The sequence below is a fragment of the Diabrotica undecimpunctata genome, chromosome 7, assembly GCF_040954645.1.
Source record: "Diabrotica undecimpunctata isolate CICGRU chromosome 7, icDiaUnde3, whole genome shotgun sequence".
Lineage (NCBI taxonomy): Eukaryota > Metazoa > Arthropoda > Insecta > Coleoptera > Chrysomelidae > Diabrotica > Diabrotica undecimpunctata.
In genome coordinates, this window is record NC_092809.1 from 91,361,624 (window position 1) to 91,379,984 (window position 18,361).

At 34.8% G+C, this 18,361-nt stretch overlaps 1 protein-coding gene across 1 annotated transcript; it reads left to right on the forward strand.

The window, feature by feature from the left end:
- Positions 1-6,122: 6,122 nt before the first annotated feature.
- On the forward strand, positions 6,123-6,566 carry LOC140446539 (uncharacterized). The gene has a single exon (XM_072539104.1). The coding sequence runs from the start codon at positions 6,123-6,125 to the stop codon at positions 6,564-6,566; it is 444 nt and encodes a 147-aa protein (XP_072395205.1).
- Positions 6,567-18,361: the final 11,795 nt, after the last annotated feature.

Genomic DNA, 18,361 nt, shown 5'->3' on the forward strand with positions numbered 1-18,361 from the left:
TTCATTTATATAGGCGATTTTGCTTGTTCATTGGCCTCTATGGAATATCGTCTCGTCATCTCCTGCGCAACAGGTTGACGTTTCTTTTACCACTTTGTGATTTGTCCCTTGGTATTTCAGCAACTCTTGTGTCATTTATTCTACTGATGTATTTATTCTGTTAATCCCGTTTCTGCTGTTTTCAGCATTCTCTGTGTTTTGGCCGTTCCGGGTGTAGTTTTTGATCCTGTTAATCTATTTCCTCTTTATATTTGATCTGATAATAAAAGGGTTGCCAAACTACTCTCTCAAAGTGAAGATGATTTACAACGTATCATGCACTAATTCAATAGAACAGCCAAAAAATTTAACATGATAATTTTCCCAAAAAGGACAAAATGCATGGTTATAACAGCAAATTCACTAAGATGTAAATTGGAGCTGGAAGGTCAGATAATAGAACAAGTGATGGAGTTTACATATCCAGGCATTACATTATCTAACTACGGCAAGCTCGAAACTGAAGTGGAGCTCGATCAAATGAATAGAGTAAATAGGCCCTCAGGTTGCCCGAATAAAGCAATATGGAGAAATAAAAATATCCGAAAGAAATTAAAGGCATAATTTAAAAAACAATCGTCAGACCAATAATGGCATACGCAGCAAAAACACTACCTGGCACAGAGAGGACGAAAAGAATGTTACAAACAGTAAATATTGTTGAAAACACGTATAAAAATTGATGGTAAGACACTATGGAACAGAGCTAGCAGTACAGATATACAGCATAGATGCAAAGTGAAGAACATCAAGGATTGGGTAAGAAATATAAGAGTATATTGGAACGATAATACCAGCCGAATCACAACAAATAGACAAGTAAAGACGACAGGAGACGATTCCCCAAAAGGAAGACGATCAGTAGGAGGACCACAAAATAATCCACAGTACATAGGTCTTTGTTCTAACAAAAACTATAAGCTAACAACGACATAAAACAAATAATGAACACCTTATACAAAACAAGAGTTAAAAAAATGAAAATTAAATTAATCAAGCAAGCAAATATAACTTTAGTTAAGTAAAAAAGTTGATACTATTTTTAATGTTAATTAAATGAACTGTAAAAATTAATCTATTGAGAGATTTGACAGAAAATACAATATATTGAGACATCAGTGGTATTGGTTGTAACCAGCTTGATGGAAACTGTACAATATATTCAGTCATTATTACATATATATATATATATATATATATATATATATATATATATATATATATATATATATATACATTTAGGGATTCTACAGTATTTACTGCCTTCCCTCGCTCAACCGTTTCCATCTCTCTCTGTTGTCCCATTCTCCATCGTTTAGGCCTCTCTTACTCATCGCGTCGTTTACTTCGTTCCTCCAGAATGTCCTCTTTTCTTCCTTCCTATGAGGCTCCATTCAGTCATTATCTTTATCCATCTGCTGTCGCTAGTTCTTCTTACATGTCCATACCACTTTAGTCTTTTTTGTTCTATGTATAGATGTTAGTATGTCTGTTTCTATTGATGTTCTTTGCTTAATTTCGTCATTACTTCTCCTATCCATTCTTGTTACTCTGCAGCATCTTCGCAGGCATTCCATCTCAGTCCCATTCAATTTTCAGTCCCATATGTCATAATACTTCGCACTTCTTCTTCTTCTTTTGGCATCATAACCCTAAATGGGTCTTTGCCTGTCTGGCTATGTCCTTCCATTCAGATCTCTCTTGTGCCCTTCTTCTCCATTGTCTTATGTTCATGGTTTTCAGGTCGTCTTCCACGTCATCCAACCATCTCGTTCTGGGCCTTCCTTTTTTTCGCCTTCCTATGGGCTTCCATTGTAACATTTTCTTAGTTGTTTTTGCATCGCTTTGTCTCTGCACATGTCCCAGCCATGACAGTCTTTGACTTTTCACAAATCTTACAATGTCATAACCTTCATTTAACTCATTAACCTCGTCGTTTCTCCTGATTCTCCATGTGCCATCTTCCTCTTGTACCGGGCCATATACTTTCCTCAGTATTTTTCTCTCGAATGTCCTGAGTTGGGCTTCATCTTTTTTCGTCATTACCCAAGTTTCACATCCATAGGTTACTACGGGTCTAATCAGTGTTCTATAGATAGTCATTTTGGTTCTTTTGTCTAATAATTTCGATGTCATCAATCTTTTATTAGCATAGTATGTACGATTCCCGCTGGAAATACGTGCATTAATTTCGCTACTTACGGAGTTCTTCTGATTGATTTCTGTGCCGAGATATGTAAAGGCATCCACTCGTTCGATATTATAGTTGTCTATTGTGATATTATTTTCATTGTCAGTTATTCTTTTGACTGTCATATACTTCGTTTTTGCTTCGTTTATTTTAAGACCTCTTTTTCTTGCTTCAGGAACAATTTGTTTGAACACTTCCATTAGTCGTGGCTTATTCCTACTAATGATGGCTACATCGTCTGCATATGCAGTAATTTGTACTGATTTGGTGTTTATATGGCCGGTTATATTGGTTTTTCTGATGACTGCCTCAAGAACTAGGTTGAATAGCATGGTTGATAGGGCATCTCCCTGTCTTACTCCCATGTTGATGTTAAATAGGGGAGTCAGTTCTCCATCTACTCTGACTGCGGCTTTTGAACCCTGCAACGTCATTTTTATGAGGCTGATGTATTTCTTAGGTATACCTAGATTACAAAGGTCTTCCAGCATTCTGTCTCTATTCACACTATCAAAAGCTTGTTTAAAGTCTATATACATATTATATAGGTCTATGTCGTATTCATAAGCTTTTTCTTGTATCGTTCTTAGTATGAATATGTTATCTGTAGTGGCTCTATTTGGTCTGAATCCATTTTGATAATCACCAATTATATTTTAGGAGTATTCTAATAATCTATTGTAGATTATACCAGAAAGAATTTTGTATATTACATTTAGCAATGTAATAGGCCTATAATTCTGGCATTCCCTCTTATCTCCTTTTTTATATATTGGCTGTATGAGGCCAACTGTCCATTCCTCTGGCATTTGCTCCTTCGTCCATATTAATCTTATTAGGTAATGGATTCTTTCCCAGAGTTCGGATCCTCCATGCTTTAATAATTCTGCCGAAATTCCGTCCGTTCCTGGTGCTTTATTGTTTTTTAGTTTATTTATTATCTGAACTACTTCTTCATAACTCGGATTTTCGATGTGCAGCTCCGCCGTATAATATATTGTCTCGTTCTGATCATTTTCGTTGTCTGCATTTAGATTTTCTTCGAAATATTGTTTCCATCTCATTATAATTTTTTGCTTCTCTGTTAGTAGTTCGTCGTCCTTGTCTTTGCATATCGTTAGTTTTGGTCTAAATGACTGTGTGCTTTCTTTTATGCATTTATAGAATTTTCTGCTTTCGCGTCTGTTATGCTTTACGATTTCTTGTACTTGTTTTTTCATAGCCTCTCTTTTCTTTCTTCTGCATATTCTAGTCGCTTGTATTCTTTTTTCGTTATAAATCTCACTGCTATTTCTTGTGTTTCTTTGAAGTTGGTTAAGCCTAGCTTGCCTTTTTTCCTCTACTGCAGTTCTGCATTCATCATCATACCATTCCGCATTTCTTTGCCTTTTGGCTTTTCCGACAGTTTCCTCTGCTGATTCCGTTATAATTGTTTTTAATTGTCTCCATTCCTCCTCTGCAGTATCTTCCTCTCTAGTTCGGTTGAGTTGTATTTGGAGAGCATTTCTGTAATCTTGTCTCTTTGTTGCGCTTTTGAATCCTTCGACATTCCATTTTTTAATTTGAGTATTTTTCCCTTTTGCTACTGTCGCTATTTTCTGCCGTAATTTTGCCCCTACAAGATAGTGATCTGAGTCAGAGTTCGCCCCGCGATACGTTCTGACATTAGTTATTGTCTGTTGTAATACTTCGCACTAATGTTTTATAAATCTGTGTTTTTGTCTTCATATTTAGGTGTCTATCCCACCATACTGAGTTAAGTTGTCGGATTGTTGTTCTTGTTTGTCCTAATCTTTGTGTAATTTTTTCCTCTGTTGTTGCCTTTTTCGTGATTATAAACCCCAAGGAATTTATCCTTTCCTTTGATTGTTACGTTATCATCAATCTGTAGATCTTCTATGTCTTCTTCACTTGTACATAGGTACTCTGTTTTCGCGAGGTTAATATCTAGGCCAGCCTTGGTATATTCTTCTTGTATTTTCTTTTCCATGTAGTCAAGGCTTTCTCTAAGTATATTTTGAATAGGGTTGGAGATGTGGAACAACTCTGCAGGAGCCCTTTTGTTGTGGTGAAGTCTCCTATGATTCTTGTTCCCATTTTAATGGATACTTTATTTTCTTTATACAGAGCTTTTGTAGCTTCTATGAGTTCCGTCTGTATTTCTAATTTGTACATTGCCTTCCATAGTTCTGACCTTGGTACAGAGTCATACGCCTTTCTCAGGTTCACAAATGCCAAGTGTATATCTCTATTTTTTGCTTTTGTCTTTTCCAACAGTTGTTCCAGTATGTATATGTGGTCTATGCATGATCTTCCTGCCGTAAAGCCTGCCTGATCCTCCCCGATTTTGCCTTTTATCGCTTGCTCTATCGTTACTCGCAGTATCTTCCCATATAATCTTCCTATTGATGATATTACGTCAGGTCCTTAAATTCAGCATTTAGGTGTGAATTACTCACATAAGTAATTACACAAGTACAAAGTTATATACAATTATGTGAAAGAATTACGACTTTTACGAATCAGACATAAGAAGGCTCTTCTATTATACATAATTGTGTAGCTCACCACCGTCCTCAAGGGACATATTTACTCAAATGGGTCCCTCACATTTATGTCTATGTTGCATGTTTGCATGTGACCAAGTCATATAAGGAAGTTTTTATCCCCACTTATGAATTTAGTTAGCAGTTGTTGCATTTGTCAAATGTAGTTATTGTAGTAAAAAAATTAATTTTATTGTATTTAATTTTAAATATAAAATAGGTTGACAACAATACATTACTTAGCAGAAAATTTTTTTAGAGGTTGTTTTTGTTCCCAAGTTTTTATATATCTTGTGATGTATGTAGTGTTTCTTATAATTTACGATTATCATAACTTTAACTAGACCTATACATTGGGTATATTTTTTTAATTGATCCAATAACGAACGTAACCACATATTTCCATAGTCAAACTCCGCTTGTGTCTCGTTCTCTCCTGACCCTCTTGTCGACCTAACGGCTGCTGTCGTTTGGTTGCCTATTTCTATAGGAATAATGATACTTACTGTACATTACCGATAGAACACTTATCTAAGATTTCTACTTAGTAGATCTTCTTTATAAATAATAAAAAATATAAAAAAAATAATAAATAATACACATATTTTATACATGTGATGATAAAATTATATAGAGATATTATGATAACAAAAGAGAAATTCATCCGGCAGAAGCTAATACATCCGAGCTAATACAAAAAGTTGTATTTTGTATTTTTTTTTTTAATTATTTGCCTGTGATGTGGTGGTCAGGTTTATTCCCAACAAGATATTTCATAAAAGATAAGATGCTGCAAGGAAAAAGTTTTGAGGCCAATATGCACAGTTGTATATTTTATTTCATTATTCTAAAGTTTGTTATTATACAAGTAATCTCAATAGAAAAAATCATAACTTAAAATAGGTCAATACTGTCTCTCATCAACGTTATTCAAAATATTCTAGAAATAAATAACAGCAGGTAGCAGGTAGCAGGTAGCAGGTAACAGGTAGCAGGTAGCACTCTTCTACAATCCCAGTAGAAGACAGGCTGCTACAGGGATAAGTGACCCTGCCTTATGCTAGCTTCTGGTTCTCCCTCCTTCCTTGCCTGAGGGGGCCAGGTCCTCATACCCTTTTCCTATCTCTCCCTTTTAAAACTCCCACCTTCATCCTACCCTCTACCAACTCGCACTGGCCAGCGCGGTAGAGTATGGCTAAAATCCAAGCATGCTTGACACGACAAAAACACGGCCCTCAGTCCCCGGCAGTGAGCTGATCCTTGGTTAAGGTAGCGATCAAGAAAGACAGCAAACAGAGGGTGCGAAGAATCCCCGGGTCAGATCAGGCTACCACGGACGACGACAAATGTATATCGCCACGTACAATGTAAGAACACTGTCATCTGAAGAAAAATTACTGGAATTAGAAGAAGAGTTAAAACACATAAAATGGGACGTTATGGGTCTCTGTGAAGTAAGACGCGAAGAAGAAAACTGTATAACTCTTAAATCAGGGCATCCAATTTTCTATATGGGAAACAAAGAAAAAATAGGAGGAGTTGGACTTCTTATACATAAGAGACACACTAAAAATATCCAACAACTTAAAGGTATCAACCCAAGAATAATACTCTGCATACTGAAGCTTAACAAAAAAACTAGCTTTAAAATAATTCAAGCCTATGCACCTACATCTACACACTCGGACGAGGAGTGGAAACCTACTACACACAACCTAGTAATGGATGACTTTATTGCTAAGTTGGGATGTAAACTGGACGGGACCAAAGTTGCAATAGGTCCCTACTGATTCGGACAAAGAAATGAAAGAGGCGAAATGTTTTTGGGTTTCTTGGTACGAAATGGCCTCTTTGCAATTAATAGCTTTTTCAAAGAAAGTCTCAAAAAAGAAAATGGACCTGGGCAAGTAAAGATAGAGTCACCAAAAATAAAATTGATTTTGTCTTAACCAACAACAAAGACATAGTGTCCATGAAGTAACAGTTCTTAATAGTTGTTCAGTGGCAAGTGATCATATAATGGTAAGAGCAAAGATCGTGCTGAATCTCCAAAAACAAAGATACAAAATGATAAAAAAAAAACACAATAAATAGGATGGAATCTAATCGAAAACACCAAGTCCTTCGAAGAGGAAATTCTGAGATGTCTACAGACAACAAATATAGACGTTATGGATGTCGAAACATTAAATGATAATTTAATAGAAGCTATTAAGAACGCAGAGAAAAAGTGCAATACAAATCCTAGGAGAGATAAGGAGGAAAAAATCAGTCAAGGGACAAAAAGACTTATGGAGAATCGAAGAGAACTTAAGAAGAACAAAAACGATACGAATGCACGCGTACTACAACAACTTAATAAAGATATTAATAAAGCAGTGAGAAAGGACGTACTACAATATAACACAAAAAAGATTACAACGGTTGTCGAGGAAAATAAAAGTTTAAAGGTGCTAAAGAGATTTCAAGCTCTAGGTAAGAAGAATATTGTCGAAAAGTGGTAATAGAAAAAGATAAACGCCATCTTAGTGGAATAAAGCTGTTATAGTAGTCATGCACAAAAAGGGAGATATAACAGAGCTAAAGCACTATAGACCTATTAGCTTGTTATCTCACGTTTATAAGTTGTTTATGAAGATAATAACTAATAGGTTGACATCAAAACTAAAATTCTATCAACCTTGCGAGCAAGCAGGATTTAGAGCTGGATACGGAACAAATGATCATTTGCAAACCATTAAGTTGTTGATTGAAAAAACCATTGAATATAATACTGCCCTACTAAGAAAGAACCCCGTATCTCCAAAATTTGAAAAATTGGGATATTTGCACCATATGAATAATTATGATTTATATAACATATTGTAGCATTTGAAATTTATTGGAATCCCCTCGTATATGTGTTAATTGAAATCCCCTTAGATATGCATTATAATAACGAAGAATTTTTTCAATATTTCTTAGTTCGTATCCTTCAATTTAGAACCCATTGTTGCGTTCTGCACATACGATGACCTCAATATAACAATTGGGGTCATCCGAAAGGGGGCAACCAGCGTGTTCTAGATTGAGCAGAATATCTTCTCTCCCCCTTCAGGATGACCCCAATTGTTATATTGAGGTCATCGTATGTGCAGAACGCAACATAATGTGCATCTGGGTTAAAAACTACATGCTACGAGACAGGCAATCTGCAAAATGAAACAGATGTGTATTTGAGATAAGCGATGCATCTACACAATCATAGTCGAGTTTTATCTCTCAAACCACACACATGTGTGTGCGTTTGGGTTAAGAGTACCTTAAGACACTTTGCATCGGTCCTTTGACCGAGGAAGTCGGTTTGATGCAGACAAGTTGCATGAATTTTGTGGTTCCTGGTGTACGTCGATGAAGACGTTGGTAATAGCGGTTGGTGCTGTGATTTATGGGGTAAGCTACAATACACCATAATTTTGTTGCTGCATATATCAAGTACGTTTACTTGGTATATAGATGTCATATTTGCTTCGAACTTTTATCTGTTGTGCCGCGATCGCGATTGAACTTGATTGAGAACATTTCATTACCTTTATGTAGATTTGTATATTTTTCATATTATAATAATTTCACTATTCTTTTTGTATATATATCACAGTGTTGTGTATTTTATTACCTAATATTAACTCATAATGTGTATTATGAGTATACTTTTGCATTGAGTTTAATAATTTCATTAGTATCATTATGTTGCGTTCTGCACATACGATGACCTCAATATAACAATTGGGGTCATCCTGAAGGGGGAGAGAAGATATTTTGTTCAATCTAGAACTCGCTGGTTTCCCCCTTTTTAGATTGGGTATGTATATTCAAATAAAAGAAATGAAAGCAAGTGGACTGTATAAAACTCTATTTTAAAAAGAGGTGAAATAAACCATAAATATACATAACCCAATATACCTACAATTATAAATAAAGAAGAATATATTACTTAAAAGAAGAAGAATATATGTACTACAAACTTACACACAAAAAGAGAACCATAAACAAAACAAAACTGTCGATTGTATATATACCACGTTATAGATAGAAATAATATACAAAAAAGAAATAAAAATATGAATATATATGTCATATAAAAACAAATTATTAAACTCAATGCAAAAGTATACTCATAATACATATTATGAGTTAATATTAGGTAATAAAATACACAACACTGTGATATATATACAAAAAGAATAGTGAAATTATTATAATATGAAAAATATACAAATCTACATAAAGGTAATGAAATGTTCTCAATCAAGTTCAATCGCGATCGCGGCACAACAGATAAAAGTTCGAAGCAAATATGACATCTATATACCAAGTAAACGTACTTGATATATGCAGCAACAAAATTATGGTGTATTGTAGCTTACCCCATAAATCACAGCACCAACCGCTATTACCAACGTCTTCATCGACGTACACCAGGAACCACAAAATTCATGCAACTTGTCTGCATCAAACCGACTTCCTCGGTCAAAGGACCGATGCAAAGTGTCTTAAGGTACTCTTAACCCAAACGCACACACATGTGTGTGGTTTGAGAGATAAAACTCGACTATGATTGTGTAGATGCATCGCTTATCTCAAATACACATCTGTTTCATTTTGCAGATTGCCTGTCTCGTAGCATGTAGTTTTTAACCCAGATGCACCCTTATACATGAAATCTTGATATACGGGGAGAATCAAAACTACCATAAAGTCTTAATATTTAATAAATGTTTATTAACAGTTGCGAAACTGCAACATTCTCCCCGCGTTGGCATACGTGCCAATAAAACATAACTGTACTTTGTACTCCCGACGCACTGTACAAATTAGGAAACCGTAAACACTTCTTCGCTTACGAAACGAACGCCACACTTACAATCCTACAAAGCTATACATTTACAAAAGAGCACAAAGAACAATAACTTATACATACAACAATAAACTTATACAACAAACGATAATAGGTTACAAATACATAACTACATACTAAATATACATCACTACAATTATACAATTCTCAGTACTATACATAAAACGGATTTCCTCTCTTATAGGAAGTGCATTCCTCTATTATCCTAGGATACAATACATGAACTTGACGCCATCGAGATGTGACTACTCAAGCGAATCCTCAGGATATCATGGACGGACCAGTTAACCAACGGGACCGTATGAAAAAGAACGAGGAAAGAAAGAAAAGTGATGTATATCGTTAGAAGGCAACAATCAGAAAGTCTCTGACACATGATGAGAGACGTCACTCAATACAAATACTACAAATAACCTTCTAATAGTTCTCGAAAAGCAAGGAAATGGGAGAAGACAAATATCCTGGTTAACAAACCTAAGGAAATGGTTCTCCGCAACAACAACTAAGTTAAGGACAAACAAACAGAATATTTATAGCCCGAATGGCCATTACAATATTCGAAACGAATAAACAGCAAAGGCAAAAGAAAATAACGTATGAATTATAACACTGTCCCTAGATATTAGCAATCTACCTGGACAGACATAATCATGACGAAAATGTAAAATGAAGAAAATCTATTCTTCCATAAGCTTTATCCATAAAAGATAATTATGATAATTTAAAAGCAATAAGCAAATTATATCTCAGGTTGAGACTTAGCTCCCTCTCGATAAAAAGCGGCGACTAATTCTAAGCTAGGAGTAGACTTGTCAATTAGAATAAATCAAAATTACGATAAATAAGAAATAAAGAATAGATAAAATACGAACATTATACTATTTAATAAACAAGGCTTTCTATACATAAGAAGGCAATTTTGAAATGAACAAAAACAAAAATGGTGCGACTCCTAAGAATTCTTTGTACCTTAAAGAATTCGTACAATGTCACTATAAAATGTCATAACTATCCAAACGTTAAAACCGTTAGTTTAATATAACGTGGCGCAAATATATAATCAGATAAAGCTATGTAAGCTTTAAGCAAAAAATATATTCCATAATCTATGGCAATAAAAAGAAATCTCGAACAGGTAACACAATGATAGATGGGACTCTCAACATTATAAAATGTGCAACAACTAAGTCCGAAATGATGTCTACAATTGGACGTACCTTGGGTCCTTACTTGTCCCAACCATACGTGTGTTTCGAACATCTTTAAAACAACAAGATTGTTCGAAGAAAGAAGAAAATGATGCTTTTGAGCATAAGGAATGGTAGCATTCCTCAACATACCGCTAACTTTTGTACGGTGAATAATTTTCTCTGGAAATAAATTCGGAATATCCAACTGATTATCCGGATTGGCAATACCGGATGGCAACGATTCCAATATACGAGGAAACGAGAGACTTTTTAAGTCTTGAACAATAAGCAATTCAGCTTGCTTTTTACGAACGTTTCTGATGAAACAAAACACAAATGACTTTACTCGGCGTAAACGAGAAAGATAAGAGTACGTTTTAAACATATGTACTCCGAATGTTAAATCTAGAGATGGGTGTAGTACCACTCTAGGAACTTTTGACCCAATTATGGTCGCAATATCTAAGTTATTAGATTCTTTAAAATTGTCTCTGTCACAAGACGACAAGAATTTTGGCTCACAATGCCAAGATTTCGATCGAGCAAGTGTATCGGGGTTAGCTCCCCGCGAAGCTGTATCGGCAGCGTCATCACCAGACACCCCATCATGGAAATCATGCAAAGAAAAATCCTCGGGCAAGGATGGAATATTAGAATGGACCTGAGGCCCAGAGAGATGTACATCATTAAAGGATAGCCCCGTAGAAGAACTCGCGTTTGTATGAGCGTCACGAGTCTTGTAAGACTCACTATCATTTACCATTGTAACAGGTGGAATGGAATATGCAATACTGCTAAGGCCCGTAGGTAACGCCTTAGGGACAGTATCTACATGAGCTAAAGTCGAGGATAGCTGACCTGACGAACTAGGTGCCATCACACGAGGTATTTGAGACGTGGATGTCTCGAAAGAAGGTTGAGGTTGTGAAAAAGATGAGTCTTTTAACATATAATTTTGAGAAGATTTAACTACATTGAGTAGATGGCATAAATCTGAAATAAGTGTGAAAGGTCTTTCCCCCACATGTAACCTAGAAGAACAATGGGATGCACTACCTACTTTATAATACGTAAAGGATGAGAGGACGGGCTCCCATATTATAAGTCCCATTGCCTTACAAAACAAATCATCTACAATGTTTCGATCCTCGCTATCTTCAGCGGAATCTACCAATAAATTCTCGATTGCATCCTGTGCGCATTCATATTTATCATATTCAACCTGTAAATACTCACGACGAACTTTCAAAAGATAATCAATATCGACCAATGAAACATTGTTTGCAATCCAATTACAGTGACGAACAATTGCATTCTTGGCAGACCGTCTCTTGAATTTGAGGGTATCCATTGTTTAGACAAAAATGGAGCAGCTAATATTTAAAACTGACAAGACAAAAAGAAAAAGATTGTGAATGAGTAAGAGTAATTGTAAATCCCTGGATTTTTTACAGAAACAAACCAAAGAGATACTTGTAATAGTCGAAAGCAGGTCTCTATAACAAGACAACTACAAACAAAATAAAAAAGAACAGTCTCCACAGACCAGGCATCTTATCAAGGAAAAGAAATATCCCAACATAAAACTATTACAATCTGTTACTAATGTCCAAACAATCAGGAAAAAATTAAACAAAGAAATGGTTGCAATAACCGACAATACTTTTTCCACCCTCACAAACACTAACGAATACAAAAGAAGAAATGTCTCTATAGACTGGGTATCTTTTTTCATAAAATAAATACCCCAATGTAAATGGTTATACTAACCGTAATAAGGTCTCTAGCTTAAGAAAACCCTAAACAAGTAAAAGTAAGAATGTCTTTCGGCAGACTGAGTATATGCTTAGACAAAAGAAATACTCCACTAAAAGCACTATGAAAAAATGAGCAAGAAATGGGTATACAAACCCGAAAAAGGTCTCTGTCATAAGAGCACCTTTAAATAAAGTATATAAAAAAGAAATAGTCTTTCGACAGACTAGTTATCTTTCAGTATAAAAGAAGTCTCAATGTAAGATGGTTATAAAAACCTTAAAAAGGTCTCTGTAAAAAGAGCACCTTGAAAATTAATTAATGTAAAGTACAAAATCATTTTTTTGCAGACAACTGGATATCTTTTAGTATAAAAGATATACCGTAATGTAAAATGGGTATAACAACCGCAAAAAAGGCCTCTGTCAGAAGAGAACCTCGAAAAAGCAATGTAAAAAAAAAAGAAATAGTCTTTCGGCAGACTAGGTATCTTTTAGTAGAAAAGAATTATATATACAATAAATGGTTATAACAACCACGAAAAGAAGGTCTCTGTCAGAAGAGCACCTGGAACAAAGAATGTATAGAAGAAATAGTCTTTCGGCAGACTGGGCCACTTTTCAAATAAAAGAAAACCCGACTATACCATGGTTTTGATAACCGCAATAAGGTCTCTAGCATAAGAGAACCTCGACAACGAAATAGTCTTTCGGCAGACTAGTAGGTATTTTTTACATAAAAGAAATATCTGACTATATAGTTATGATAACCACAAAAAGGTATACAGTAAATAAACCTTGTACAATGTAAAATGTCAAACGTCTTTCGGCAGACTGGGTAACTTTTCAAATAAAAGAAAACCCGACTATACTATGGTTGTGATAACCCCAATAAGGTCTCTAGCATAAGAGAACCTCGACAACGAAATAGTCTTTCGGCAGACTAGGTATCGTCTTTCGGCAGACGACTGGGTATCTTTTCCAGCTAAAAGAAATACCCAACTATACTATGGTTGTGATAACCGCAATAAGGTCTCTAGCATAAGAGAACCTCGACAACGAAATAGTCTTTCGGCAGACTAGGTATCGTCTTTCGGCAGACGACTGGGTATCTTTTCAGATAAAAGAAATACCCCAACTATACTATGGTTGTGATAACCGCAATAAGGTCTCTAGCATAAGAGAACCTCGACAAAGAAATAGTCTTTCAGCAGACTCGGTATCGTCTTTCGGCAGACGACTGGGTAACTTTTTAGATAAAAGAAATACCCCAACAAATAGTTATCACAACCAACTAGGCTCCTACCATAAGGAACCCGTGAGCAAGTCAAATAAAATGGTTATCATAATTGATAAGGTCCCTACCATAAGGAAACCGTAAACAACGACATATTAGCTGGTTATCATAACCGACAAGGCTCCTACCACAAGGAAACCGCAACTACACATGAAAAAGAACATGGAAAAAAGGTATCTATTATCAGAGAACCCTAAATCCACAAAAAAACAGAAAAAGAAGAAGAAAATCCGGCTCGAAGGACCATTATGTTGCGTTCTGCACATACGATGACCTCAATATAACAATTGGGGTCATCCTGAAGGGGGAGAGAAGATATTTTGTTCAATCTAGAACTCGCTGGTTTCCCCCTTTTTAGATTGGGTATGTATATTCAAATAAAAGAAATGAAAGCAAGTGGACTGTATAAAACTCTATTTTAAAAAGAGGTGAAATAAACCATAAATATACATAACCCAATATACCTACAATTATAAATAAAGAAGAATATATTACTTAAAAGAAGAAGAATATATGTACTACAAACTTACACACAAAAAGAGAACCATAAACAAAACAAAACTGTCGATTGTATATATACCACGTTATAGATAGAAATAATATACAAAAAAGAAATAAAAATATGAATATATATGTCATATAAAAAAAATTTATATTAAACGTGATTCAAATTATATATTCAAATACAAATATTAATACACTAAACTCAAAAATATACTCGGTAATTCAAAAGTATACTCGGTAACAAAATACACATTAAATTAATAATAAAATTAAAATGCAATTAATAAACTCATCACGTAAAAGCTCTGATATACAGGGAGAATCAAAACTACCATAAAGTCTTAATATTTAATAAATGTTTATTAACAGTTGCGAAACTGCAACACCCATATAATCTTTCGTTATTTTTTTAGGTCGCCACGGTCGAACATAAATCGTTTTATTGTTTATTTATGTCACAGGCGAAAATTCTTCAATATTTCTATTGTTCAAACCGCCCGATATTGCGTTTTCAAATTAATTTACGTCTTAATTTCCGTTGTGTTTAGTTTATACGCTAAGTGCTTTGTTTGTTCTAACTTATGCGAGCAATTTTTAAAGATAATTTCATCACTTTCGTTGGAGACGTGGTGAAGAGCGGCCAACGTCATGTCCAAATTCAATTTGAATTTGTAGTTTTCTGTTTTTGTCCCTTTTCAGGGAAATCTTCGTCTTTCGTTATGGAAATCAATTTTAGTAGCAGTTAATCAGAGGCAGAGTCCTAAGTTTTGTGCTCAGTGCCGGCTTCGGTCTCAAATGGTCGATCCAATTTGCAGTGTGAGATCCAGTCCCTTTTGTTCGTGTGTTCGTGTCCAGGATTCAACTCCATCCACGTCAGATTTTCGTTCCAGATTATGGAGTTGGCTTCGCTTTGTTCCAGAGTTTAGTTCTTGCAGTTTCAGTCCAGAGATGTAACAAGTTTCAGAGTTATGTGCGAAATAGTGAAATCCAGGTAACATTTTTTTTTTGTGTAAATTTAAAGTAAAGCAGACATTTTTTAAAAAAAGTAATAATTGCTTTCATACAAAAAAGAATTTGTAATATTTAAACTAGTAAATTTTATGGTTTGACTTTTAGCTGTCATTTTATTTGTTCAGTTTTGTTTTAAATTTAGTATTAACCTATGACAGTTAGCACTATTTTTGACATTTGGTAAATACCTAATCATATTTGAGATTTTGTTTTTGTTTTTTAAAGAAGGTTAACCACTATGTATAGTTTCACTTAAAAAGATATTTTTTTTTATTTGTAATAATTTATTTCTGCTACAAATTGTCGCCCATTAACAATTGTAAGTTTTTTCTGTATTTTTTTTAACTGTGACTATTAATATAGTGTTTTTATGTTCTCTGTTTTGTAACTGTTTGTGGTGACACAAAAATAAATGTTAAATTTTGTTTCTAACATCTGTTTATTTTTTTTAACTAACCCTTTTTGAGTTTAATTTGAAAAAGATTTTGAATGTTTTGCATTTTTAATAATTATATCTCCAGTTACAACTAGCTGGTTGTAATAGGTATCATTAGGCACCTCAAGTGGCGCCCTATATTAAATTTCTTGAGGTGTTTCCTGTTTCGTTTTGTTTTTGTTTGTCCCAAGAGATTTATGACCCTTTATTTTATTTTTCTGTAGTTGCCCCAATCCAAACCCCCTCGTCTTTTACTTATCCACTACCCCAGCTCTCCTACCAAAGCCTGAGTGCCCGTTCGCATAAGTAGCGTTTATTTTGCTTACCCTATCTTCGCCCCAAGAGTTTCTTCCCCCAATTTTCTACACCTGGTATTAATGCCCCCTATGGTGGGCAAAATATTATCGTTACAATATTCACATAGAGAAAAACCCGTATTTAACATTTCTAAATATTTTATGAAAGAAAATAGTTTCAACGTAAACGCCAAAAATGACTATTATGCTTAGTATAAACCTGGCATTTAACGCTTCGTAGTAAAAACCTGGTATATGGTATTTAACGTAGGATAAAACGATATGCGAGGTTTTTTCTAAGGAATAGTGGAACTATCGTCAAAGAAAAAGAAGAAAGTATCATGATTTGGTGGAGGCCCTTAAAACGTGTAATTGGAATCGTGTGGTGGTGAAAGAAATGGGGGTTTCCGATTTTCTTATCTGGAAAGACATATCAGTCAAAATTAAAGAAAACAGAGTCACGTATTTACCTTATCACAAATTGTTAAAGTAATTGTGAAGAGATAGAGCAAGATTTTACACGTTAAGATTGACGATAGCGAGGAGTTGATAGAGATGGACTTTTTGCAGGCCAGAGTGTTAAAATCTGGGATAAAGGATCTCCCACACCTGTGACGAAACCTTCTGGGATTGCTAAGAAGAGAAAAGAACAAATATTAAAAAACTTAGGTCAAATTATACAGGCGAACCGCCATCAATTTTGGGAAGAATTGCCAACTTCCGATTAATAATAATTTTCATTTTGTATTTTTAAATAAACGTTTTTCGTAAATACTAATGTTTTATTCAACAAATGTTCATAAAAAATATTATTAAAATATTTAAATGTTTTGCCTTTCGAGGCAGTTATATAAATTTTATAATAATTACATTGTTAAAACCAAGCTTAAGACAAATTTGGATAATACGTGGTTTTAGCTAAGTAAACTTGACATAATTCTTTGCTTTGTTAGCCCGTATGTCGCATAACTAATGTCCATAAGGTAATTTTGCAAATTTTTTTTTTTGAAAAAAGTTAACTACGATGCTACACACTCTACCCTAAATGATTTTGTGTTATTATTGTACCAAAAGCACAAGGGATTAAACAAAAATCTTTAATCCCGTTTTTCTCAAAACTCGCTAATGTGGAGATACGAGGTTCATTCTTAATAGGGCAGAATACTTGTCTTTGTCGACTTTGAAAAAGCATTTGATACGGTCAATTAAAGTGAAATGATCCAAGCTCTAACACAATGTAGAATAGATCACCGATACATATCCCTCATCAGATACATCTATCAGCATTCTACAACCTGTGTAAGACTTAATGAAGATACTGGGACCTTTCGTATTGAAAGAGGCGTTCGGCAAGGAGACAACAGGTCTCCTAAATTATTTACAACTCTGCTAGAATACGCTTGTAAAACAATAGATTGGAACGAAAGGGGCATCAATGTAGATGGAAAATTTTTAAATAACCTTAAATTTGCAGATGATATCGTTCTTATTGCAGGCAGCTTTGATCAGGCACAGATAATGCTCCAAGAACTACATACTGCCACAAAAAGAGTTGGTCTTAAAATAAATTTTTCACAATTTATGACAAATTTAGTCCACAACAAAAACATCTCAGTAGAAGACAAAGATATTGAGCCAGTTGACTTTTATAAATACTTGGGCCATGAGATTAAAATAAGTCGAGACAACCAAACAATCGAACTAAAAAGAAGAATAAACCTCGCTTGGGCTGCATTTGGAAAGATGAAGGATAATATTAGGTCTAAGATTGCAATGTGTCTGAAAAGAAAAGTATTTAATCAGTGTATTTTGCCAGTGATGACCTACGGCGCAGAAACTCTAACATTCACAAGAACAACAGTAAGTAAACTACAAGTTGCGGAAAGGGCAATGGAGAGAATAATGTTAGGGATTTCTCTACGTGATAGAATACCCAATGCTACTATACGCAAAAGATCAGGAGTAGCAGACGTTATTGAAAGGATAACAACACTACAGTGGAACTGGGTAGGTCATGTAGCAAAATCAGTTGATGACCGGTGGACAAAAAGAATTTTGGAATGGAGACACCGAATACAAGCTAACAGAAATAGAGCTCGACCCCCAACAAGATGGACAGATGACATAAAAAGAGTGACTACAAATTGGATTCAGATGGCAAAAGATCGGACTAAGTGGAAAAGCATGCGAGAGGTCTATG